This window comes from Pezoporus flaviventris, unplaced genomic scaffold, assembly GCF_033815535.1.
Source record: "Pezoporus flaviventris isolate CSIRO_AGI_PZ_B2104156 unplaced genomic scaffold, CSIRO_AGI_Pfla_v1 ptg000277l, whole genome shotgun sequence".
Taxonomy (NCBI): domain Eukaryota; kingdom Metazoa; phylum Chordata; class Aves; order Psittaciformes; family Psittacidae; genus Pezoporus; species Pezoporus flaviventris.
Window position 1 is genome coordinate 1 of NW_026892824.1, and position 24,502 is coordinate 24,502.

General features: G+C 59.3%; 3 protein-coding genes across 3 annotated transcripts; 1 reads left to right on the forward strand and 2 right to left on the reverse strand.

Moving 5' to 3' along the window:
- Positions 1–172: 172 nt before the first annotated feature.
- Positions 173–920, reverse strand: LOC133263308 (ORM1-like protein 2). Its single transcript, XM_061443028.1, is given in 4 exon segments — positions 173–290; positions 292–366; positions 457–631; positions 843–920. Coding segments are annotated over 3 exon segments (330 nt in total). The 5' UTR covers position 631; positions 843–920; the 3' UTR covers positions 173–209.
- Positions 921–1,097: 177 nt separating this feature from the next.
- SARNP (SAP domain containing ribonucleoprotein) lies at positions 1,098–14,884 on the forward strand. Its single transcript, XM_061443010.1, has 11 exons — positions 1,098–1,157; positions 1,281–1,380; positions 1,917–1,963; positions 2,192–2,259; positions 3,491–3,542; positions 5,276–5,349; positions 5,639–5,667; positions 6,160–6,185; positions 6,524–6,592; positions 13,807–13,896; positions 14,737–14,884. The coding sequence occupies exons 1-11, from the start codon at positions 1,122–1,124 to the stop codon at positions 14,776–14,778; spliced, it is 633 nt and encodes a 210-aa protein (XP_061298994.1). The 5' UTR covers positions 1,098–1,121; the 3' UTR covers positions 14,779–14,884.
- A 3,688-nt stretch (positions 14,885–18,572) lies between these two features.
- Positions 18,573–23,749, reverse strand: GDF11 (growth differentiation factor 11). The gene is made up of 3 exons (XM_061443023.1): positions 23,003–23,749; positions 19,852–20,225; positions 18,573–19,537 (listed from the first exon to the last, which is right to left on the reverse strand). Exons 1-3 carry the CDS (start codon positions 23,364–23,366, stop codon positions 19,157–19,159), a joined length of 1,119 nt encoding a protein of 372 aa, XP_061299007.1. The 5' UTR covers positions 23,367–23,749; the 3' UTR covers positions 18,573–19,156.
- Positions 23,750–24,502: the final 753 nt, after the last annotated feature.

The window sequence follows — 24,502 nt, forward strand, 5'->3', positions numbered from 1 at the left end:
TGGGGACACCTTCCACTAGAGCTCCAAGCCCCTGTGTCCAACCTGGCCTAGAACACTGCCAGGGATGGGGCAGCCACAGCTTCTGTGGGCACCCTGTGCCAGCACCTCAGCACCCTCACAGGGGAATAGCTTCCAACATCCCCCTTGTGCTGGGAAAAGGGCCCTTGGCCCAGGCTCGCCCAGCACTATCCTGCCCAGGTAAGCAGCACTCATAGCACCACGGGGGAAATGCTGAGGAATTTGCTTGCCGCCGTGCACTGCATTCCGTAGTCTATCTGCTCCCAGTGTGTGAAGGAGCCGGTCCTTGCCCTGGTCTGGAGTCTCGAAGGGCATTCCCTTCACGGCATGCAGCAACATGTACATGACCTGTGGGGGTGAAGCAGGGAAATGCTGAGCCCCCGGCATCCCACGGAGTCAGGGGCTGCCCTGGGGAGATGGGGCAGAGTTGGCCCTGACCAGGTTGTGGATGACGTTGGTGAGCGTCCAGACCACGGGCACGCTGAAGAAGGGGATGCTGAGTAGCACCACGTGCAGGACGCCCACTGAAATGCCGTAGGCCACCCAGATGCCTCTGCTGTTTATCACCCGCGTGTTGGGGTTCACCTCGCTGTGAGCCACGCCGACGTTCATCCTGCACCGGGGACACGGGGAGCTCCAGCCTCGTCCCGCACCGGAGACACAGGGGCTCCAGCCTCGTCTAGCAGCCCCGACCACAGGTACGGCCCCAGGCACTGCTACGGCTTTCTCCGTACTCCCTACCCGGTCCCGGTCTCCAGGTGTCCCCCCCCTCGCCCCCCACGGTCCCGATCCCCTGACCCCCCATTCCCGGCCCCAACTCCCACCCGGCAGCTCGGCGGCCGTTGCCAGGTGCCCGCCCGTGCCCGTCTGCAGGAAGTCTCTACGCCCGCCCCTTGCCTCTTCCCATTGGCTGATGTGCCTTTTTTCTCATTGCTATTGGCCATTCTGCCCTTCGCTCCACCCCACAGCAGGCCAATAGAGCGGGGCGGAAGGCCCTGCCAGTGGCGAGAGGCGGTGTGGGGTAGTGCTTTGAAATCGCCAGCTGTGATTGGGCTAGAGTCGGGCCGTGGGGCGGGGCCGGCGCGGGCTGTGCGGGTGACAAGATGGCGGCAGAGGCGGTGGAGCTGCACAAGCTGAAGGTAGCGGTAGCTCCTGGGACCGGATGTCCTGGGCGGGCATGGGGGGTCTCGGGCAGGCCGAGGCCGGAGCCCTCGGTGGGTGCGGTGCTCGGTCCATGCTGAGTGGCGCCTCTCGCCTCGCAGCTGGCGGAGCTGAAGCAGGAGTGCCTGGCCCGCGGCCTGGAGGCGAAGGGCAACAAGCAGGACCTGATCAACCGGCTGCAGGCTTACCTGGAGGAGCACGGTGGGTGCCCGCCGGGGCCGGGGAACAAGGGCTTGGGGTGTGGGGTGAAAAGAGGCTCCGGACATCCCCCTCTCTGCCGCAGGCCTGTGTCCAACTCGGGTCCCGATACAAAATGGGCCTTAGAGCAGCTGCAGGACCTAAAGGGGCTGCAGGAGATCTGGAGAGAGGTTTTATACAAGGGCTTGTAGGAACAGGACAAGGGGAATGGCTTTAACCTGCCAGAGGGGAGATCGAGGTGGGATCTTGGTCAGAAGTTCTTCCTTGTGAGGGTGGTAGACACTGGAATGGCCTCAATGGAGAAGGTTTGGGTGCTCCATCCTTTCGAGGCTAGGTTGAAGCAAGCTACTCTAATGGAAGGTGTCCCTGCCCATGGAACTGGAGGAGCTTTAAGGTCCTTTTCTGCCCCAAACCATTCCATGCTTCTGTGATCCATGATCAGAGCCTTTGCTTGCCGTTTTCCCATTCTCATCCCAGGCTCCACGTGGGAAGCCAGAGGTGTCAATGCTGTCACTCACTCCTGTTCTTTTGTCCTCCAGCTGAAGAAGAGGCAAATGAAGAAGATGTCCTAGGAGAAGAAATAGAGGTGAGTCCATGCTGAGGGGCTGGGAACCAGGAGAGGTGGTGGTGAGGAGGAGCAGAACCTGTGGCTGTCCAGCTCATGGCCAGCACAGATCTCTTCTCGTTGTGGGGCACGTTCAACACCCAGCCCTAGAAGCCTTGATCTGGGGGCGCTGGATTCCAGACAGGGGCCTGTGTCTGGCCTCGGGCTGCTCCATTCTTGGCTGTTGCCATTCCTGCCTTTTCCCTGCAGGAGGAGGAGCAGAAGCCGGTGGAGCCTCCGGTCAAAGCTGAGGAGCCTCCTGTAAACTCGCCTGATGTGTAACTATCCCTCTGAGCAGCAGAAAGCCAAGTCGGGCCTGGAAGGGCTCGGGGGGGGGGGGGGGGGGGGGGGGGGCTGGAAGTGGGGCGCAATTCCAGCGGGATGCAGTCCTGTGCTGGATTCTGGAGGCTGGTGGGCGCTCGGTGTGTCTGACTGCCCTGCTCTGCGTGGCTAAGGGGATTGGGGGAGCCCCAGTGAGCTGCAGTGAGCCCCAGCTCACCCTCATTGAGCCGTGGTGAGGCCGATCGTGGTGCGGGCAGAAGGGGGCGTCCTGAGCCCGCGGAGCCGCAGCCCCGGGAGCCCCCGTCCCGGCAGAATCGCTTCCTGTGGCAGTGCCATGAACCCATCCCTCCCCTCTCGGGCATCCAGCGGGATCCTGCGCGGGGCTGGAACAAAAGCCGGGAGCTCCCAGCCCGGTGGGTGGTGTGCGATGGGAGCTGTTGGCAGCAGCAGGAGGAGGAGGACTTCTCAATGTTGTCTCTTTTTCTTTTGTTCCCCCCGGAGCCCAGGCTGTGTTTTGGGAGCAGAGCTCTGGAGCACGCCCCCTCCATTCTGCCGGCCCTGGGGCTTTGTGTGTGGCTGCTGCTGCCGTGGAACTGGAACACAAGAAGCCTTTGTATGGGAGGGCTCCAAAGGGGGCTCCAGAGCTGAGTGTTCCCCGTTGGAGCCCAAGGCTGGAGAGACCCCCCTGAACCCCAGAACCTCAGAGCAGGGGGGACCTGATCGCTCCGCATGCTCTGACAGAAGGATGGGGCCAGGTCACTGCTCCCAAAGGATGAGACAAGAGGAAAGGGCCTTAAGCTGTGCCAGGGGTGGGTTAGGTGGAGATGAGGAACAAGTCCTTCCCCATTGGAACAGGACAGTAGTGGAGTCACCATCCCTGGAAGTGCTCACACACGGTGTAGTGAACCCCTCAGTGCCATGGGTTAGTGGTGGTCTTAGCAGTGCTCGGAATGGTTGGATTGGATGACCTTAAAGCTCTTCCAGCCTGGTTGATTCAGACCATTCCTGCATTAAAGAATGATGAGCACAGCTGGGTCCGGTGACTTGTCCCTTCTTCCTTTTGGCAGAGGGATTTGGGAGCACTTGAGGTACTGATGGGGCTCACCATGCTCCATGGCTCACCTTTCACAGTGGCATCGGGATGCTCAGCCCTGGGTCGAGGGTGCTGGTGGTGGTGCTGGGTGGGAGGAGGACCCATTGTGACCTGTTTCTCTCCCATCTCTGCAGGATCGCGGAGAAGAAGGTGGTGAAGATCACGTCGGTGATCTCACAGATGGAGGTGAGGTCTCTCCTCCTCTGCTCTCAGTTCCCATCCTCACTTCCTCCATCTGCTGGGTGTAGCTGAGGCAGTGTCAGCATTCCCATAGGAAACCTGCTCTCTTTTCCCTTGGGATTGTGGTGCTGCTGGCTGTGAGGGACCCTGCAGCAGGTTCCTTTAGCTCTTGGGGAATGTTCCTCTCTGTTGTACTTAACTCCTCTTTCCACCACCAGTCCCGTGACCCTTCTTCAGTATCTCAGCATCACAATTCCAGTCATTCCAGGCTGTTATTCCCTCTCTGGGCTCACTGCAGCCACAAAGCTTTGGTAAGGATCCACTTGAGGAGGGGGATCCACTCTGAGCTGAGGGATCATTCCATCATCTGCCCTGCCTTTGCCATTGCAAGCAAGCAGCAATTTCTCTGGGAAAATTTGGAGTTCAGGGAGCCTGCCTGTGGTTCTCCAGTCCCCCCCCTTGCTGGCTCCTGTTCCCTGTGCAAACACAGGTTTGGGCTCCCTGCTGCTCAGCACCACGCAGAGCCTTTTCATCTCCTCTTTGGGCCACGACCATTTCCACGGCAACAGGATGTCACAAGCAGAGGATTAGGAGGGAGCAGGGGGGAGACCACGGCCGGGCTGGGGGGGGGGTAGATGAAGCTCCGTGGCCCCTGTGGTGCTGCCCTCAGGGCAAGAGCTCCCACTGGACTCTTGGGTGTGCTCCAAACCCTGTCCAAGCTGCTCCCAGGCTTGGGTTTGCTGCTGAGTGTGGATCAGCCCCAGGGCTTGGCAAAGGGGGTGCTGGGGGGGGGGGGGGTCCCATCCCTGGCAGTGTTCAAGGCCAGGCTGGACTGGGCTTGGAGCAGCCTGCTCTAGTGGAAGGTGTCCCTGCCTGTGGCAGGGGTTGAAGCTGGAGGAGCTTTAAGGTCCTTTTCCGATCCAACCCATTCCATGATTCTGTGATCCATGGTCACAGCCTTTGCTGCCCCTTCAGGTATTCCTCAGGGATATTCTTCACTGTGTCCCAAAGAATAAGGAAACTGGGATCTGGGTGCTACATTCTCCTGTCCCGGCTGGTGCTGCAGGGTGGGAGCCCTGGTCCTGCTCCGTCTTTTCCAAGCGCTGCCATTCCAATGGGGATGTTTGTCCTACTCCTTGCTGGGCTCGTGGCTAAAGTCAATGTTTCCATTACTAAGCTCTGTTTCTCTAACCCCAAACACGCTGCTGGGCCCTTGGCTCGGAATGAAATGTGAACTATTTCCCTTAAGCCTTTAAGGGGATTTAACACTCGGAGATGCAAACCCTTGAGCTTCCAAAGCTTCCAAGCTTTTCCTTTCTCCCCCTCACCTGGGGCTTTCTCCAAAGCCAAAATTACAGCACTAAGGCTAAACTTGGTTCTCAAGGCCAAGCCAGTCAATACCCCCATCCCCTTTCCCAGTATATTCCTTCAGCCTTTAAGAGAGAAGGAAGGGAAAGAAGGAAAACCCTCTTTGCCTCTCAGTTGTTATTAGGTTGATGTTTATTAAAGCTCCTTTTGGTCAAGCCCCAGCCCTGGGGTGGCTCTTGGTGGGGAGAAGGTCCCTGCAGCATCTCTGCCATCACCTGGGGGTGCAAAGGAGAGTTCCCCCATTTCAGCCTCTGCGTTGCCAGTCCAGCAGCACCCATTGGGGTGTTGACTTGGCCTCCTCCACCTGCAGAACCTCCCCAGCCCCTGCCTGTAGTGGCTCCTCCTCAGGTGGTTCCTTTCTCTCCCTCCAGCGCATGCAGAAGAGAGCTGAGCGCTTCAACGTACCTGTCAGCCTGGAGAGCAAGAAGGCAGCGCGGGCAGTACGGTGGGTGCTCCCAATCTTCCCTAGCCACCAGTGGTTGGGGGTGTTGGGTGTTGGGACTCCAGCAAGGGAATGGAGATTTGCCAGTGATCCCACTGCTGTTCCTGTATGGCGGGAGGGGGGGGGGAGGGGCGGGTTGGAGTTAAGTTGGAATTGCTGCAGTGCTGCCTGTAGCCAGGACTGCTGGGTCCCAGTTGGTCTTGCCCCTAACCCAGTTTTCCTCATGGGAAACACTTGCAGGGAGGGTTCTGGGGCTGACCCTGCTCTGACAGCTCTTGTTTGCCTTTGGCAGGTTTGGTTTGGCCATGGTGTCCACTAAAGGTGAGGGGGTGAAGCAGAACCAGTTGCTGGAGTTCTCTGGTGCAGTTGTTACTGGGGGCAGAACAGTGCTGGTGGGATAACCCTGGGTTTAAACACTCCCTTTTCCTGCCCAGGAGTTCCAAGTGGGCACTGTGGGATGAGGAAGTGAGGCCACACGTCATTCCCTTGGTAGTTAAGACATTTTCCCTCAGTGTGTCCCCATTCCAAGCCCAGCTGGAGGACACGTGGGGTTCTCAAGCAGCATCCTGTGGCTTCATAAATGACCAGGTCCCATTGCCAGTGTCTTAGCGAGGTGGGACAGTGACAGATTGTGAGTGGAGATGCTGGAATAGGAACTGGGAGACTCATTGTGTTGGGAACACAGAGAGAAAGTGGGAAAAGCAGTTCCTGAGTCCCTGGTGGGACTTTTCCTGTGCCTCCTTGTGGGTAAGATCCTGCTCCTGATGATTGTTCTCTAATTGGGTTTTCCCTTTTCTTGTCTCTTCTTTTCAGGCCTCTCCTCAGACAGCAAACCCACGGTAAGGAATTTTCTTGTCCTTGAGTTGCTGCTGGCCCTTGGCATGTGTTGAAAGAGAGGTCCCCATCCCCTGGGAGCATGGGTGTCACTCTCCTATTTCCACACTCCTCGGCTGCGGACAAGGGCACATAGTTGAGCCAAGATGTGGTAGCCACCATGTTGTTGTGCCAGTGCTGGAGATTTTGCAGAGCAGTACCATGAGCAGCACAGGCTGGGGAGGGCTTATCCCTGGAAGCCTGTGTTCTCTAGGGATAAGGGCTGGCACAGGAAGCTCCCTCTGGAACCTGAGTGCTGGTAGGTTTAGAAGAGAAAGGTAACTTGTTTCCTGTGTCTTTGCAGGTAAACATGGATAAGTTGAAGGAAAGGGCTCAGAGGTTTGGGTTGAACGTCTCCTCACTCTCCAAGAAGGTAAGTCCAGGACACTCTGCACCTTCAGAGCACCTGGAGGTGCTGCTTGAGGTTCTCCATCTCCTATCCCAGTGCTGGTTCCTTCCATTCCATTGTGCCTGTGTCTCCTGCTGGAGCTGTAGAGCTTCCCAGTTGTTCTCCCTGGTTTTGGCTGGACAGAGGCGCCATGCAGCGGGTTTGGGGCATCTCCCACTGGAGATGATACGGAATAACTCTTTGAAGTAGAGGTGAGATGGGCTTTGCAGGAAATGGATTTGCTTCCAAAACCACTGATTTTTTTCCGGGGGGAGAACTGTCCCCCAGCTCTGAGCATAACCCCCCTCTGGTTCTCAAAGCAGCTCCTGCTGGAGCTCAGCCCTAGGGTGGCAATGGAGCCAGGGAGCTCCACTGGAGATGAATGGGATCCCTGGGATCCCTCTCCTCTGTTTTGTAGCAAACAGGATGAATTGAGGATGTAGAAGGAGTCAGTCGATCTGACGTGGATCCAGTGCCCTCTGTGCTTCCCAAACGAACCCCTCCCAGCCCTTCCCTCCCCTGCCTGCTGATCCAGTACTGATAAAAGGAGCTTGTCCTGCGGGAAGAGCTGGATGTTGTTGGCATGGAGACCTCTCCGCTTGGTGTGGGTGAGAGCAGGGGAAGTTCATCCTCCTCCATCCCTGTGAAATAAGCTCCAGTCCTCCTGGGGGTTGGGGGGGTGGGGTGGGATTTGACCTGTTTTGCTAGTTCCCCACATCCAAGTGTTATTTCTCTGGCTCTGGACATCCACATGGAGAACACCTCTGGCGTTGGAGGTTACTCTTCCCCCCTTGGCTCCTGGCCTCTGGGAGTGGGGGAGGGAGCCATTAAAGCCAGGATGTGTGGAGCTGAGGGCGAGAGGCTGCTCCAGCACCATTAACACCATCCCTGGAAGCTTCCATTTTTCAGGAGAAATCAATTCCTTGGCAGCCCTTATGGCCGTGGCCTTCCCGAGCTGCAGGACTGTGGGGCTAAAGCTTAAAAAAGCCACATGGCACTTACAGAAGGAATCAGCTTCCCAGCCTGGGCCGTGTTCCCAAACCAGTTCCTCACTGGGAGCTCCTGGCCCAGGGTCAGGAGTTGGTGGCTTCAGGCTTCAGATGATCCAGCATGGGTTTTGTCCCCCCTTGGCCTCACCTCCCCATGACTCCTTTTTGTTTGCTCCCCCAGGAAGCTGAGTTCATGGGCTTCCAAGTGGCTTTTCCCACTGAGCAGAACACGCTCCCGCATTCCCAGCAGGAATGTGCCTGGGCACTTTAATTAGCTGCTGGCATTGTGCTTCCCACCTGGGTGTTCTTTATGGCTGCTCAGCCTGTGGGAGCCCAATGCTCTTTACACGCGTCTCGGCAGGTCTTCCTCCAGCCCCAACTTTACAATCAGCCATTGTCCCTGTGGAGCTGCTCCTGGATCCATGCAGCGGGAATGGGAAGGGGAGGGGGAGGATTTCAGTGCCTGTGAACTCCTGTGGAGCTTGGAGCCCCCCCTCTCCCCATCAGCACCCTGGGCTGGGAGTCTTTCAAGTTGAAAGTGCCCTTTCCAAAGGGATTCAGGATGGGATAGGGATGGGATGGGGATGTGGGAGGCAGGTGCTCCCTTGTCTCCAGGCGCCGTGGGGCCATTAACTGCATCTCTAAGCTAAATCAAGTGAGGGTTCCTCTCCCCTTCGGCTTCATGTTCCAGCATCCGCATGCTGCCCTCCCATCACCACCCTTTGACTCCTGTTCCTTGTACTTAACCCCCCCCAGCGTCTGTGAATGGTCCCTCTCTATCAGCTGCTCCTTGGGTTGATGCTGTTGAGGGAGCTGCTGTGGGTGCTTTGCCCATTGGAAGTCTCCTACTGGGAACTGCTGGCATCCACCGGGCAGCAGGAGGCCTTGGCCTGACACAAAAGCTCCACTGGCCACCTTTGTGTTCCATTAGCAAACACCTTTCACCAGCCAGCAGATGAGTGAAGTAATTGGCTCTTCCTCTCCTCTTTAGTGGAGCCTAAGGAGCAATTAGCAGATTAACCCCTGGCCACTCTGATCGGGAGCAGGAGGTGACTCTGCTCCCAGGTCGCTCTGGGCCAGGAATCCCACTTGGAGCCCTTGGAGCTTGGGGTGGGGAACAAAGGATGCTGTGTCCCAAGCAGCAGCATGGGACCCTCAAGTGTCCCCTTGAGCCACCGACTCCAGGAGGAGTTAAGGTTCTCCGCCAGCCCTGCTGGCAGCTTCATGCCAGTTGAATCCTGGTTAATGAGGATGTGAGATCCATGGAGCTGCTGTTGGGAGGTGGTGGAGGAGCTTGGGGGCACTGGACCAGCAGAGCCCTTGTGTACAAAACAGCTAAATGAGAGCAGGGAAACAATCAGCTGAATTGTTTGCCTTCCAGCAAGCTCCTGACAACTGCTTCTGGATCAGTCCTCTTCCATTCCCAACACCCCTGAGGAGAGCCCAGCTCTCTGGACGGATCCCACCAGAGCAGAGGGGGAGAATCCCCCCTCACCTTGGCTGCAAGGAGCTTTACAGCACCAGGCGGGAACCCTGTGCAGGGCATGGGCTCACTGTAGTTGGGTGCTGCAGCATGTCCACAGCCCCTGCAGCGCCATGTCCCCTTTCCCTAGTGGAGCTGCTGGCTGTGGGCTGTTGCTTTGGGATAATGGGAAGTGACAAGGTGAAGAATAGCACTGGCCACAGCAGGGGCTTTACCACGGTGGTGCTGCAAGCCCAGAACCTTGTGGTTGGGCACATGAGAACATGCTGACACCCTCCTGCAGCAGATAAAGCTGTGGCTTCCGTTCTCTTCCCGGTGCTTGCTGGGTGGTGTCTTCACTTGGAGATAACCCCGTGGTGGTATCCAGGGAGCCCTGTGTCCCGGGTAGAGCTCCTGGGGGACACTGACCTCCCTCTGCCCACGCGGATGGTCCTGCACTGGCCCCGCTGTGAAACAGAACTTCGCTTTTGTCCCTAACACAAATACATCTTTTCCCCGCCCCCCCCCCCCCCCCCCCTTCTGAGTCAATCAATGATGTCATTATGTCCCATTCAGGGGCTCGGGAACCATTTGGCTGCAGGAATTTGGAGGAGAGGCTGGGGAAGAATGGGAACGGGAGCACCAGCTCCCTCCAGGCCTGAGGAACAAAGTCAGGTTTCCCCTTACCGCTGCTCCAGCAGGGGAGACAAAAGTGACGGCACTCGTGGGGCACAGGGGGAGTGCGTGGCCAGGCAGGAGCCCTCCTGTCCCAGTAAATCATCTTTGGAGAATTGGAACGACTCTTGGAAGACTTGATGGGTTCGCACCCACCGGCAGCGCTGGGCTCTGCAGGGATGTGGTACCGAGTCAGGAATCACAGTGTAAAATCGCAGCCTGGTTTGGGTTGGAAGGGACCTTAACTTTCCTCCAGCTCCAACCCCGGCTGTGGACAGGGACACCTTCCACTAGAGCAGGGTGCTCCAAGCCCTGTCCAGCAAACACTGCCAGGGATGGGGCAGCCATACCTTCCCTGGGCACCCTGTGCCAGCGCCTCAGCACCCTCACAGGGAAGGAAGAACTGCCTAAGAGCTCATCTCAGTCTCCCCTCTGGCAGGTTAAAGCCATTCCCCTTGTCTTGTCCCTGCAGGCCCTTCTCCAAAGCCCCTCTCCAGGTTTCCTGTAGCCCCTTTAGGCACTGGAGCTGCTCTAAGGTCTCCCCTTAAGGAGCCTTCTCCAGGCTGAACCAGCCCAGCTCTCTCAGCCTGGCTCCAGAGCAGAGCTCCTCCAGCCCTTGCAGCAGCTCCGTTGCATCTTCTGGCCTCGCTCCAGCATCTCCACATCACTCTTCTGTTGCTGCTTCAGAGCTTCCCACTCCAACCATTCCTGTGGGAATAAGTGTCTGTGTCTCTGGTGTCCTCTCCACTGTGCCCCACGGCACTTGCAGCGCCCACATTTTTCCCTTAGAGTTCTCTTGTTCTACCAACTCCTTCAGCTTTATCTCCTCATAGCAGTATCCTGTGGGCTCATTCTGGTGCCTCGAAGGGAAGGGTTAACCTTGCCCTGGGGTGCTGCACGCCTCGGTCTTGAATAGAATGGCTTGATTTAGGTTTGGGTGGTTCTGAGGCTCATGTGCAATTCAGTGATGTTCTGTCATCACCCATCTCAGAGCAGCTGGACTCTGGCCCTGCCAAGTGGCTTTAACTCTGCTTCCTCCCGCTGAGAGCCACGTTTCCTGCTCCCAAACATAACTTTCTGTTCCTCCTCCCCACAGAGTCCCTCTGGGGTCTCCAACCAGAGAAAGCTCAGCACCAGCAGCTACCATCCCTGGAGAATACTGCAGTTGGGTGGGATTTGGCCTTCCCAACCCATTTTCCAAGATGTGTGTTGGGAGAAGCGGCTCAGAGCTGGCTCAGGGCTGCCTGTTTCCCTTGGCCTGTGTTGCAGAGAAGGTGACTATGTCCAGGGAAGCAGCCAGGGACCAATCCTGCACCATGCAGAGGTGGTCCCTCAGCATCCTCCTTCAGAGGACATCGAGAATCCTTCAGCAGCTTCTCAGGGTTCCCATTGCCTTGTGTAGATCAAGATCTTCCATTACTTGTGCCAGGGTCTCCCCTTGCACAAGGCTCATCCCAGTGCTCCCAGAAGCAGAAGGGTTTATCACTGGGTGTGTCTCACCTGAGCAGCGTCCTTGTGTTGGAGTCGCTTGGAGGATGGTGGTGACTTAGTCCCAGTGCGTATCGCATGGGCCCAGCTCCACATCCTGGCTGGAAGCCTGTGGTGCTGTTGGAGCGGTGCTGGCTCAGCTTTGTGTGGCTTTGGGAGGAACGGACAGGGCTCCTGTCCTGGGGCGTGAGTGAGGACCCACCATGGGAGAGGCAGGTACACATGGAGCAGCTCCAGGTGTCCCAGGAGCTGCAAGGGGAGCGCACAAAGACGGCGAATGCAGCTGCACATCCCAACCCATGCGAGGCTGTCACTCAGCCCCGGACATAGAGAGGAGGCTGCTTGCCCTTGAGTGTTCCATAACCTTTACCTTTGGGAGGTCAAGGCCGTGTCGTCATTAATCTCCTGATGCCTGAAAGCCTCGGGGCTCTGCTTTTCATCCTGCCATCCGTCATGCTGCAGCCGGCCATGGATGGGCCACCAGAAGGCTCTGGCTGCACCCGCACATGCAGGCGCCCACCCTTTTCCTTCCAAAGACATGGATATGGAGGCTCGTGTGTGCATCTGCATTCGGGATGAGGAGCTGGGCTTCAGCTGCAAACCCGGGGCCGTGTCCTTCTGGGGATGCTTTCATCTGCAGAGGATCTGCCATGCGGCACAACATGGAGCTTGGTCTCCCATGGGGACTCTCAGAGCTCTGCCTCACATGGTGAATGGTTCTGAGAAGTCTGTCCTGCTTCTGCCCCAGCACCACACATGAGAGATGCCTTTTGATAACCTGGCATCAACTTTTGTCCACCCTCTGGGCACTTCCCCTCCATCCAAGTGTGGTCCTGAGTCAAGCAGAGCATTGACGCTGAGCTCTGTCACTGAGGTTGTGTGTGGGGTGCGGAGGTGAACAGTGGTGCTGGAGCTGTGCTGGAGCCAGATCGGCGCCGTGGGTGCCAGAGCCCTGCTGTTCACCATGAAAACCACAATTAATGCCTTTTGGCATTAACACCTCTGGCACCAGCCTCAGTGCCTGAGTCTGACCCCAGGAGAGAGGCAGGATCCAGGGTTTGAATGGATCTGTTGGGAATAAGCAGCTACCAGTGTCTACAGCGGCTGCAAGAGACCTGGAGAGGGGCTTTGGACAAGGGCCTGTAGGGACAGGCCAAGGGGAATGGCTTTAACCTGCCAGAGGGGAGATTGCGATGGGCTCTTAGGCAGAAGCTCTTCCCTGTGAGGGTGCTGAGACGCTGGCACAGGGTGCCCAGAGAAGCTGTCACTGCCCCATCCCGGGCAGTGTTCAAGGCCAAGCTGGACACAGGGGCTTGGAGCAAGCTGCTCTAGTGGAAGGTGTCCCTGCCCGTGGCAGGGATTGGAGCTGGAGGAGCTTTAAGATCCCTTCCAACCCATTCCATGGTCTCTGAGAGAAACAGCAGATCCCGAGGTATTCCCATGGTGGTGGGTGCTGTTATTGACCCCCATGGTCCCACAGGGCTCACACACAGCTTGTGGGAGCACCCAGTTGTTTTCCTGCATTGCAGGAAAGGCTTCACCTCCAGCAGTGGCTCCTTCAGGAGGGTTTGTTCCCCTCCTCTTTCCTTCACCCCCTTTCTAGACAAACCCCACAAACACCCATTGTGGAGCGAGGGTGAAGGGAACAAGGTGAGAAGAGGCAAGGTTTGGGGCTAAATGTGCCCCCCCAGCAGCCAGGGCAGCTTTCCCACAGCCCTGAGCGCTGCCAGGCCTGATGGATGCAGCGTGGGGGGAGAGGGGTCATTGTCCTCAGCTGGTTTCCAGCACCACATGAATCAAGCGCTGTCAGCGTGAGCCTGGGGATGGAGTGAAGTTCATTGTACCCGTGTTGGCGGCTGACACGGGCACACAAGGGGTCAAGTGAGAACTTGCTGGGGCTGTGTTGCTGGAGCGGGGGGGGACCCCAAAGGGAAATAACCCCGCAGCCCCCCCAGGAGCCACGCATCCTCCTGAGCACTGCCAGGGATGGGGCAGCCACAGCTCCTCTGGGCATCCTGTGCCAGCGCCTCAGCACCCTCACAGGGAAGGAAGAGCTCTTGACCAAGAGCTCATCTCAGTCTCCCTTCTGGCAGGTTAAAGCCATTCCCCTTGTGCTGTCTCTACAGGCCCTTCTCCAAAGCCCCTCTCCAGGTTTCCTGCAGCCCCTTCAGGCACTGGAGCTGCTCTAAGGTCTCCCCTTAAGGAGCCTTCTCCAGGCTGACCCAGCCCAGCTCTCTCAGCCTGGCTTCAGAGCAGAGCTGCTCCAGCCCTCGCAGCATCTCCATGGCCTCTGGCCTCACTCCAACAGCTCCATGTCCCTCTTGTGTCACCCCTGAGCTGGATGCAGGGGGGGGGGTCTCCTTTTTCCTTCCTGTCCTTTTCCTGCCACCCTCACTAGTGCTCGGGGGGGGGGGGGGGGGGATTCCAAGCAGATAGACCACAGTGCCCTGGGGGTGCAAGACATGTCTTGAGGAGGTTGTGCTGGGGCTTTGGTTGCAAATGGGGGCAGGAGGAACAGGATTCCCCACGCAACAAGCAGCCTGGGCACTGCTAGCACCCTAAACCTTGGTCCTTCTTTGTGCCAGAGTGAAGAGGACGAGAAGCTGAAGAAGAGGAAGGAGCGGTTTGGCATTGTGACGAGTTCAGCTGGAGCTGGAGCCACAGAGGACACAGAGGTAAAACCTGCTAAGGGCAGCTTCAGACTGCTCCTGGTTGCCAGAGCTCCAGTGCAGCGGCTCTTGATAAGGCTGGGTTGGGAACACCACATAAATATGGACAATTGGACTCCCCCAGGCTGGGGCCTCTCCGTGTCTGCACCCAGATGGGCTCAGTAGAGGTGAACAGGGTTACTAAGAGCCACCTCAACACTTCCAATGGGATTTGAGGTGCTTGGCATGTGGAGCTGGCCTGGGTTTACGACAGCAAGGCATTCCCAGCCTGCGCCAGGGGCTGGCGGGCAAGAGATTCCATGCTTCTCCTTAGGTCACTCGGAGATTGTGCCTGGAACAAAAAGGTCTTTTCACTGGCATTGTGTGCACTCAAATGCACCTTTCCCCCAGAGACCCTTGACTGGGGCTTCTGCTGCTCCTGGGCTGTTTCCCCTGCTAGAGATGAAGATTTATATGCCGCTCGTTTCTGGCAAAGCAGAGCGAGGCCATAGTGTATTTAATGTGTTTTAGTGTGTCCCTCTCACCTTCCCCATGAATAGGGCAGTGTTAACCCTTTGCCCTTTTCCATTTCCCACCTCCCCACTGCCTGCCCGTGCTTCCCGGCCTCTGAAGCCGCTTTGTTCCCAGGCCAGCCCTTTCCCAGTGCCTGTTCCTGTCGCCCCGCTTCAGGGGGACTCTTTGTCCCAATGTTAGACCCAAATCCTGGGGCTCCCAGAGCTGCTGGCACCGGCGTTATTCCCAAGCACTAAAGTCCTCATGGTTTCCCATTGAGTTCTGGGTGGGATTTGCTCAGTTGAATCTGCTTAGTTCTGATTCCTGCTTTTCCCTTGTCATTTCTCTTGGCAGGCAAAGAAGAGGAAAAGAGCGGAGCGCTTCGGGATCGTCTGAGCCTTGCACTCTCCTCCTCCTCAACCTTGCTCCCCCTTCCTCACATTCCCCCACTGTTCTTCAAGGTTTTAGTGAGGAGTAGGCAGGGAATCCCCCATAGTTGTTCCATTGTGTCCTTAGTGGTTTCCTATGCTCCCAAGTTAAAGGTGAAGAAGAGTTGAGCAGAAAGAAGAACCCGCTTCCTGACTCGGTGCCGGGGCTCTCCTCAGCAGCCGGTACCCAGAGTGGCTTCGTCCCCCCTGCCCTGGCACAGCCTCTGGGAGGGGGTTTCCTCAAGCAGCTGTTCTCCCGTTTCCAGCCATGGATGCAGCCAGTGGCTGGTTCCTCCCCAGTGAGGCCAATGGGAACTAGAACTGGAACTGCTGGAGCAAATGGTTTGCAAATGGACCCTCTTCCCGCTCTGGTCCATGGGGGTTTCCCAGGGTCCTCAGGGACACGTTTCTGTCCTCAGCCATCTCTCTGCCTGGGATTCCAGGTGGGCGCCATGGCTGGAATCCCACCCCTGTCCCAATACCGACCCTTCAGGGTTCTTAGTTCTGACCATAACCTCTCCCCAGTGCAATGTTCACCTTGTCTGTGCTGCAGAGCAGTGCTGGGGGCACGAGGGGAGCATCTGGAGGCTCATCCCTGGTCCTCGACAAGCAATAGATCCCATTTTTTTAATGTAGAAGCCTTCAAACCACCTCTGTTGGGTTCCCATTGTCACCCAGTGACTCAGAGCAAGCCCTCAGTTACCCCTTCCCCACAAGCAGCTCTGGGGCTGTTGCTGCTGTGTGACTCGAATCCATGTGGGAACATTCCTGAGGTGCCATCGGGTTTCTATGTTGGGTTTTGTACGAAGCATTTTCTATGGGCTCATGAGCTCCTCGCCGCTGGTTTCACATTTGTGGCCTCTTGTTCTTGATTTCATAATAAAACTGCTCCAAGGCGAGGCTGGTCTCCAGGCACTGGATCCTCAGGCTCCAAGTCATGAAATCCCAGCCTGGGTTGAGTTGGGAAGGACCTTATAGCTCACACTGCTCCAACCTCTGCCACAGGCAGGGACACCTACTAGAGCAGGTTGCTCCAAGTCCCATCCAACCTGGCCTTGAACACTGCCAGGGGTGGGTGTAAGGGTGGGTGCAGGGATGGGGTACAAGGGGGGAACAGCATTTCAGTGTGTCCCAGAGGATCTCAGCTGGAGCAGGGACACAGGCAGTGTCCGTGGTGGGGCCTGAAACCCAGCTGATCCGGAGCAGGAGCCGTATCCTTGTGTCTGGTCCCTTGTCCCGGAGCATTCCCTTGCTCCCAGCCCCATGAGCCCTCCGGAGCCCACCCTGTCCCCTCCTGCCCCAGGGCTGTAATTAGCTGCGACATTCCCAGCATAGCTGGAGCCCCTAATGAGGCTCCATAAAGGCTGCTTCTGATCCCGGCTCCTCTGGCACTTGGGGCCACTTGTAAATCTCCACTTTACAACGGGGGAAAGCAGAGGCCAGCAGGAGGGACGGAGCTGGTGCTGCCATGTGCTGTGTGTCCCCTCCTCGGGGATCTGCTCCATCTCACAGTGGTGGGCTGAGGCTTTGGGATGGTGAAGCCACCCATGGGGCTGCACTGTGGGGTGAGTGGGTTCAGAATGTTGGGAGGGTATTCTGGGAGCTGAAGGGTGAGGACCAGTGTGTCTGGAGGCTCTGGCTGGGACATGCAGATGGGAACACTGCTGGATTCCAGCCCCATTCATCACCCGGTGCTGGGAGCGTGGGAAAAATGAGAAGCATCAGGAACCATTTCCCAAGCTTGTGGAGGAGATCAGGCCAGGAGCTCCCGAGGGATGCAGGGGCGGGAGCTGCCATCACGCAGGGACCCAGCAAGTGGCCAAGGGTCCATCCTGGCATCGGCACCAGTGCATGGGGATGGAGCCACTCCAGTGGGGATGCAGCACTGGCAATCCAGGGATCTGCACTGACCCTGGGATATGGTGCCAAGCCTGGGATCCAGTGCTGACATCACCATCCAGTGCTGGCCTTGGAATCTCGTGTGAGCCCCACGATCTGCTCCCAACCCTGGTATGTGGTGCTGACCATGGGACCTGATGTGATGCCTACCTTGGGACATGGTGCAGTGGCACAGACTCATCCCAGCCCAGATGGTGCCCAACCAGCCCCGGCCCCGAAGTTTCATAGTGCAGATGGTTCCCAGCTCCTGGTGCATGGGGTTTACTGGGAACATTTGGCATTCCCAAGGGCGATACTGCAGTCCTGAAGCTCAGGACTCATTGATGGTTATTCTTATTCTTTTAGTCTTTCTTTAATTTCTCTTTAATTTCTTTATTTGTGTTGATGTCCAAGTGCTGTGTTTGGTTAAAACCCCCCAGCCACTGGGGCCTTTGGGTCATGTGTCCCCTTCAGTCCCGGTGGCCACATCCTGGCCTCCCCTGAGCGACCAACATAGGACCGGACTAGGGGAAAAGGGACCAGGGTGGGAAAGGAGAACATATCATAATAACAATCATAGTAACCATGGAGTGACAGGGCGGGGGCAGCAGTCACCCAGCCACCCCCGGGCAGGGACCCAGTGCTGCCTGTGCCAGGGGGCTGAGGTGCCAGTGCCAGGGGTTGACAGGTCCCAGCACCCCGTCTGGCCCCATCCTTCTTCCAGGGCCCTGTGGGGCTCTGGGTCCTGGGCTCTGTGTTGGGTGCTCAAAGGCCAGGGGTTGCTACAGTGGCCAGAGCCAGCCAGGCATGATGCCCATAGTTGGGGTCCCCCCGGGCTCCAGCAGCTGGTGATGGTTGGGGGGAAGGCTGTGGGTTGATCCCAACCAGACCCCAGCAGGATCTTGGCCAGGCCATGGCTCCCTCAACTCAGGAGGAAGATCCCACAGCCCAGGCAGCTCCGTGCCCTTTCCAGTCCCTTCCAAGCGGATGCCAGCTCTTTCCTGCCATGTGGCTCCATTCCTGGTGGGCACTGGGGCCTGTCTCCATTGCTGGCAATGGCAGGACTGTGCTTCTCGTAGCCAGCACCTCCTTGGCCATGTCTGGTGTGGTTTCAATGTCCAAGCAGAGCAGTCGTGGCTGGGGCTGGATGATCTCTCATGATCTGGACCAGAGGATGCAGCCCCCGAAGCACTGAGGGGCAACGGAGGCAACCCAGCACCTTGTCCCCAGCGTGTCACCACGGGGAGCACCACCACTGTGTCAATGGGAGGGAACCTGCCGGACACCCCTCAGCTCCCCGGGGGGGGCCAGTTCTCCCATTCCCATCCCCTCTCATACAGATCTGGGGAGCTGATGCTGGAGCCATGGTGACACTACAGCAAGGCCAGCATTGCCAGTGGCATCAACACTTAAGTGCTTGGGCACAGCTGGGGCTTGGCACCATGGGGCCATCGCCATGTCCTCGGGAGCGCTTTGGGCTCGGTGGAGGCAGGGACAAGTGCTGCACATCCCAGTGCCCCCAGCTCTGCCACGGCACTGTCCCTAAGTGCTACGCGGGGTACGGACGTGCCAGGCCTAACCGCATCCATGAGATGGAGATGCATGTCCCGGTCAGAGCCATTGGCACCCTCAGGTTAAGTGCTGGGGCCGGGCCAAAGGCACTGTGGTGCCCAGAGAGCCCTCGCTGCTGCGTCAAAACCTGAGAGCCCCAACTGGAGACACCCCAACTGGAGCCCCCCCAAGACTCTGGCTCCGCCAGCTACCGTGGGAGAGCTCTGGGCACCAGTGCAGCACAGGAACAAGCATCACCACAGCGCCAGCAGCACCAGAGCCAGCACCTGTGGCAAGCGGCAGCTTTGTTCTCCTCAATGCCCGGTGGTGCTGGTGGTGCCAATGGTGGTGCCATCCCCACGCAGGGCAGCGGGGGGCTCAGGAGGGGCGAGAGCTGCCCCAGCAGAGCCCGGCCGGAGGGTGATTAATAAATAAATAAATTAAAGCAGGGGACGGTTCCCTCCCGCGCCGGAGCCGCCGCCAGAGCCCAACGGGCCCATCCCGGGGATCCCACTGCTGGCTTCTCCCATCCTCAGCTGTCACCATGGCCCTGGGGTTGGCAGGGGCGTCCCCATCCCCACTGGTGCTCCGGAGGTGCGGGATGCAGTGGCTTCCTCCTCTCCCTATCGCCGTGGAGCCATGCCAGGGCTCCGCGCCGCCCCTTCCCTTCTCCATCCGGTTGCGTTATTGCACAATGCAAGTCGAATCATGGGGTTGCTGCAGTGTTTCTCCGCGGGGTTTCCATCTCTCTGCGTCTCTGTCCTCTTGCCCCAACATCCAAAGGAACCTCAACGCTTGTTCTTTGTATTTCGAAAAGAAAATAGCAAAAAGAAACCCCCCAAACTCCCACCCCCACAATAGTGGCAGGAATGAGGCAGGTTCAGAGGTGGGGGGGGTGCGGGGCAGCAGCACCGGTTCTAAGAGCATCCACATCTGTCCACTACCATGCCCGGGATCTTGCCGTAGATGATCTGCTGCTTGTCATTGAAGTAGAGCATGTTGATGGGGGACATCTTGGTAGGGGTGCAGCAGGGCCCGGCCGAGCCGCGCGGGTTGGCCTGTTGCACGAGGTGGGTGTGCGGGTACTTCTGCATGAACATGTACTCACACTGCCCCGAGCAGTAGTTGGCTTTGTACCTCTTGGGTGCGATGATCCAGTCCCAGCCGAAGGCCTCGAAGTCCACGGTCAGGGGGTAGCGGCAGCAGCGCGACTCAGTCGAGTGCTCGTCACAATCCAGCCCCAGGTTGCGGCGCGAGCGCTTATTGTTCTCCAGCACCCTCAGCTCCATGAAGGGGTGCTGGGGGGAGAGGAAGGATGAGACCCACTGAGCCACCACCCCATGGTCCCATCATTCCCTCTGCCCAGGTCCCACACAACCCCTGGAGCTGTCATGGGCCCCATGGAGCTGTTGTTGTCCCCACAGAGCTTTCAGTGGCCTCATGGAGGTGTTGCCAGCCCCATGAGGCTGTCATTGTTCCCATGGAGCTGTGACTGTCCCCACAAGCTGTGACCAGCCCCACAGAGCTGCATCACCACCTGTGACCATCCCCATCACCCTCCACCTCCCCAGGGATGGCCGGGAGCCCCTCAAGTCCCACAGCAGGCACGTACCAGCCCTTCGGCACCAGGCCCCAGTGACGTGACAGCCAGGTCATTGCCGTTGGGGTCGAAGGCATTGATCTCAATACCCCAGTTGTTCTGCGGCTGCTTGAACCAGTTCTGCAGCACATGCTTGAAGTCGATGCTCTGCCAGTGCCCGAGGCGGGAGTTGAGGTCGATCTTGAGTGAGCGGATGCGGATGTGGCGGCTGCCTTCCTCCGTCACCGGCTTCAGGCGGAGGATCTGCAGGTAGACGGTGGAGGTGTGCTGCACGGGCCGCAGGTACACCCACAGCTGTGCCTTCACCACCTTCGTGAACATGACCTTGGGGCTGAAGTTGAAGAAGCAGCAATGGGGGTTGCCCTCGATCTGCACCACGGGGTCCGCTGTGGGAGGAAGGAGGCATCAGGGGCAGCGCCGGGACCCCCCTTGTCATCCTCATCATCCTCATCCTCCTCATTCTCCTTACCCTCCCTCATCATCTTCATCCTCCTCATCATCCTTATCCTCACCCTCCTCATCATTCTCATCCTCATCCTCCTCATCCTCCCCAGGGTAAACTAATCCTCAGTCATTAGCAGGTGAAGGTCGAGCCAGGGGCTGCCCTGGGCTCATTCCCCTTCATCCTCAGCAAGGTCCTGGCTGTCCCTGACCCCGTGTCACCTGGGATTCAGGATCCACCATTTGGATGAGGGCTGAGTGGGATGGGGGGGTTCCTGTGACGGTGCCGCAGCTGGTCCATGGCACAGCATGGTTGCCCCCACGCCCCCCACCAGTGCCCCCATGAACCCGCCATGGGGCAGCCCCACACCTCGGTGGGACAGGGACAGGGCTCAGGGGTCCCGCACACCCTCCCCCACTGCTCTGGCATTCCGTGCTCCGCAAACACATCTGTGTCAAATTGAGCTGGGAATTCCGCCCCCTGCCACGCACCGGTCAGGTTTAATAGCACCCAGCTGCAGCGGGGCCATTTGCTGCAGCGGGGCCTCCCTGGCACATGGGGGTCATGACACAGGGAGCCCCCCAACCGCGCTGTGGGGGCCCGGCACAGACACATCCCCCTACAATTTGCTGCCCCACAGCCCCACATTAAATCCCTGATCTCCTGGGGAACCCCAAAGCCATGTTGGGTTCCCCCTGGCTCCCAGTTGGGGCAGGTTGTGCCACTCAGCCCCTTGGCCACCAGTTACCAGTGGGACATTGTCCCAACCTGGCCAGCAACCACCACAATGTGTCGGTGCTCCTGGTGGCTTTGGGGCTGTAGATGGGTCTATGGCAGGGGTTGGTTTTGCGGGTTCTCCAGATAAGAGATACTGGAGTTGGCACCGAAGCCCCTCACCACGGCACCAAGGCACCGGTGGCACCAGTGGCATCAGTGACCTGTGTTCCGGCTTCATCCTAGCATCCGGGGGGCACAGGGGGGGTTCTGGGGTGCTGGGAGTGTGGGGAGGTCTGTGCCATGCCGGCTGCCCCTGGCACTGCCAGGATACTCGTCTGGTCACTGTGGCAATGGCAAATAAAGGATAAAGGTCCCTGGGACACCTGGAGGGGGGTGGCTCCCGACCCCCCCCGCCCCCCCCCCCCCCAAGCTCTTTGTTCCCACTGGGCCACATCTGGGGCTCCCACCCCTGTCCTATTAACCCTTCGCCTAGTGTGGAGGCCTGGAGAGACACCCCCCGCCCAGCTCCAGTCCCGCTATGTGCCAGCAGCAGTGCCATTGGTGTCCCCATGTCCCCCCATTCTGCTGACCTTGAGCCCCCCAGCAGCACCCCGGGACCCCTCATTACGGGTCGTGGGGTCACGGGTAGCCCCTAAATTGGTTTAAGACCCAATTAACCCCCCTCGGGGCCCTTCTGCCGTAAACTCCCCGAGGGTGGGGGGCATTGGGGGGGATGGGATTACCAGGGGGGAACACGAGAGCTTTATGGCTCTGCTGCTGTGAAGCCCTTTCCCTCCTCCTGCTCAGGAACCATAAAACCCACAAATTGCCCGGGAGAGGGGATGGGGGGGGGGGCAATAATCATAATGATAACGGGGTGGCCGCAGCCAGACCCTGCGGTGCATCCGGCTGCGGCGGGGCCGGGACCCCCGGAGAGGAGCTGGGGGCAGGAGCCGCCCCATACTCTTTATGTCTGCCCCCCGCCCCTGGCTGTTAAAAGGGTTGGGGGGAGGCAGGAACCCCCGGCGGGGCAGCGATTTTATGGGTAATAAAATTTCAAAGCCGCCCGAATCTATTAATGGCTGAGAAGGGAATTGGGACGGGGTGGGGGCAGAGCCTCGCACTTCCCTCCCTTCCGCAGCCCTTCGCACCCGGCCTCCCTCCCCTTCCCCAGCCCCGTGTCTACCCCCCCTCCCCGTGGGGGTTCTGCAGCCTCATCCCACCACCGGAGCAGGTGGAAGCAGGAAACTGAGGCAAGGGCCAGCAGAGGAAGGAGGGAAGGATGGACAGAGCAGAGTCTCCCCCATGGCATCCCCCTGGGACACCTGCTGCTGTCACACACTGTCACCCCACTGTCACCCACGGTGACACCCACCCCATGCGCCCAGCATGGTCCCAGCACCCAGTGAACAGTGCAGTGTCAAGTGCCAGGTCCCTGCACCCATCCCAGTGCCGGTGCCCAGTTCTCCTACAGACGGGTGCCAGTACCAGGCCCCAGTACCTAGTGTCAGTTCCCAGCACCCAGTGATGAGTTCCAGTGCTGGTGCCAGGTCCCAGCACCCACTACCAGCTAACAGCACCCAGTGACAGGTTCCAATACCCGTTACAAGTTCCCAGCACCCGCTGGCCATTCCCAGTCCCATCTCAGTTCCCGGTGCCCAGCACCAGCTCTCCCTGTATGCCGGTGAGTGTCCCGGCACTCGCACAGAGTCATCCCGGGTAGCGGGGGGGGGTGACAGAGAGAAAGCGGGGGGCACCGGGGGGTACCCGGGGGGTGCCAGAGGGGAACCGGTGGGGAGTCTCAGAGGGCCAGTACCTGCAAGGGACTTGAGGGGGGACACTGAGGGACACGGGGGTGGGATGGAGGACACTGGGGGTGGGATGGGGGGGATCAGGGGCAGGATGGGGACAGCGGGAGTGGGAAGGGGGACACCGGGGGTGGGATTGGGGTGCCCGCCGGCGAAGTTTGGAGCGGCGGCGGGGCGGAACAAAGGCGGCACTGACTTTCCTGGGCCATGCTGATGACGGTCTCGGTGGTGGCGTGGTACTCGTCCTCCTCCAGGTACTCGTCGTGCTGCAGCGAGTCCCCCTGGAAGTCGTGGAGGTCGAGGAGCTGCTGGAGCGGGGGGGCCTTGGGCAGCAGCTGCTTCACCACCTCCCGGGTGATGTTGGGCGCTTCCTTCAGCCGCAGCTTGCTCAGAATCTGAGACTTGATGCTCTCCAGCCGCAGCTCTTTGCTGTGCCTCCGCCACAGGCACACCGGGCAGGAGGGCTCCGGAGCGCTCCCCGTTCCCGTAGTGCCCCCCCCTCCCGTTCCCACCGCCGCCGCCGCCGCCGCCGCCAAGAGGCAAAGCACCACCGGGGCCATACCGGGAAGCAAAACGTCCCCACCACCACCGGGGGCCGGGCCCCCCCCGTTCCGCTTCCACCGCAACGTTTTTAACGGGGGGGAGGAGGGAGAAAACAGGGAGGGGAGGGGGGGGCGCGGCGGAACGGGAGGAAGGCGGGAACGGTGCCGGGGGGCGGGGAAGCGGGGGGGGGGGGGTGGAAGGAAAAAGGGGAGGGGGGGGGGAAAGGAAAAAAAGCGGCGGTAACGGCGGCCCCGTGGTTTTATACCCCAAGAGAAGTGTGTCGTCACCGGCCATGATTGGCTGCGGCCGCACAAAAGAGGTTCGGGCAGGGGCTTGGCACCAGCCGCCGCCGGCCCCCCGAGCACCGGGAACGGCCTCGCAGCCACCGGGTCGGAGCGATCCTCCCCCCCGCGTCAAATCCTTCCCTTGTAACGGGTGGCGGCACCGGTGGGACCCAACTCCTGGCAAGTGTGGCGGGGCGGGGGGACCCCGGCACTTGCCGAGAGTTGGGTCCCACCGTGCCGCCCCGGTAAACCGGGTATACGCATCCCGGTGGGTGTCTACGTGTGTTATCCCGTCCCCCCCGCTGCCCTGCTCCCCATCAGAACCATGGAGAGAGCAAACTGGAGGCTCGGCAAACCCGTGGTAGCGGGGCTGCAACCGGTCACTCTCCCTTCTAGTGGTGCAGAGACGCCCCCCTACGATACCAAACCAGCACCGGTGGGGTGAAGGTGACGAAGGAGCCACCCCTTTATCCCGTTATCCCATTATCCTCCCCCCAGCTACTCCCCACTACCGGAGCGGTGTCAAGCGCATCCCGCCAGGGGGCGACACAGAGGAGCCGGTAATACCGAATAGGGGCGAGGGCGCCACCGTGTGGCGCTGGGAGACACAACCCGCACCGGTACCTCGCGGGGGGGTGGTCCCGGAGGAGGTGGGATGAGGCGGGAGGGAAGTGTTTGCTACGGGGGGTGACCCCCAACCGTTGCCGGTGCGGCCGTTCCCCGTTCCCTGTGGCATCACCGAATCTCGGTATCACCGGTCCCGCGGCGGCGGAAGCTACAAAGCGACAAGCGGAAGCGGGTGGCTGCGCGGGGAGCATTGACAGCAGCGCATCCCTCCCCCCCCCGCAGCCCCGCTGGCGGTTTTACGT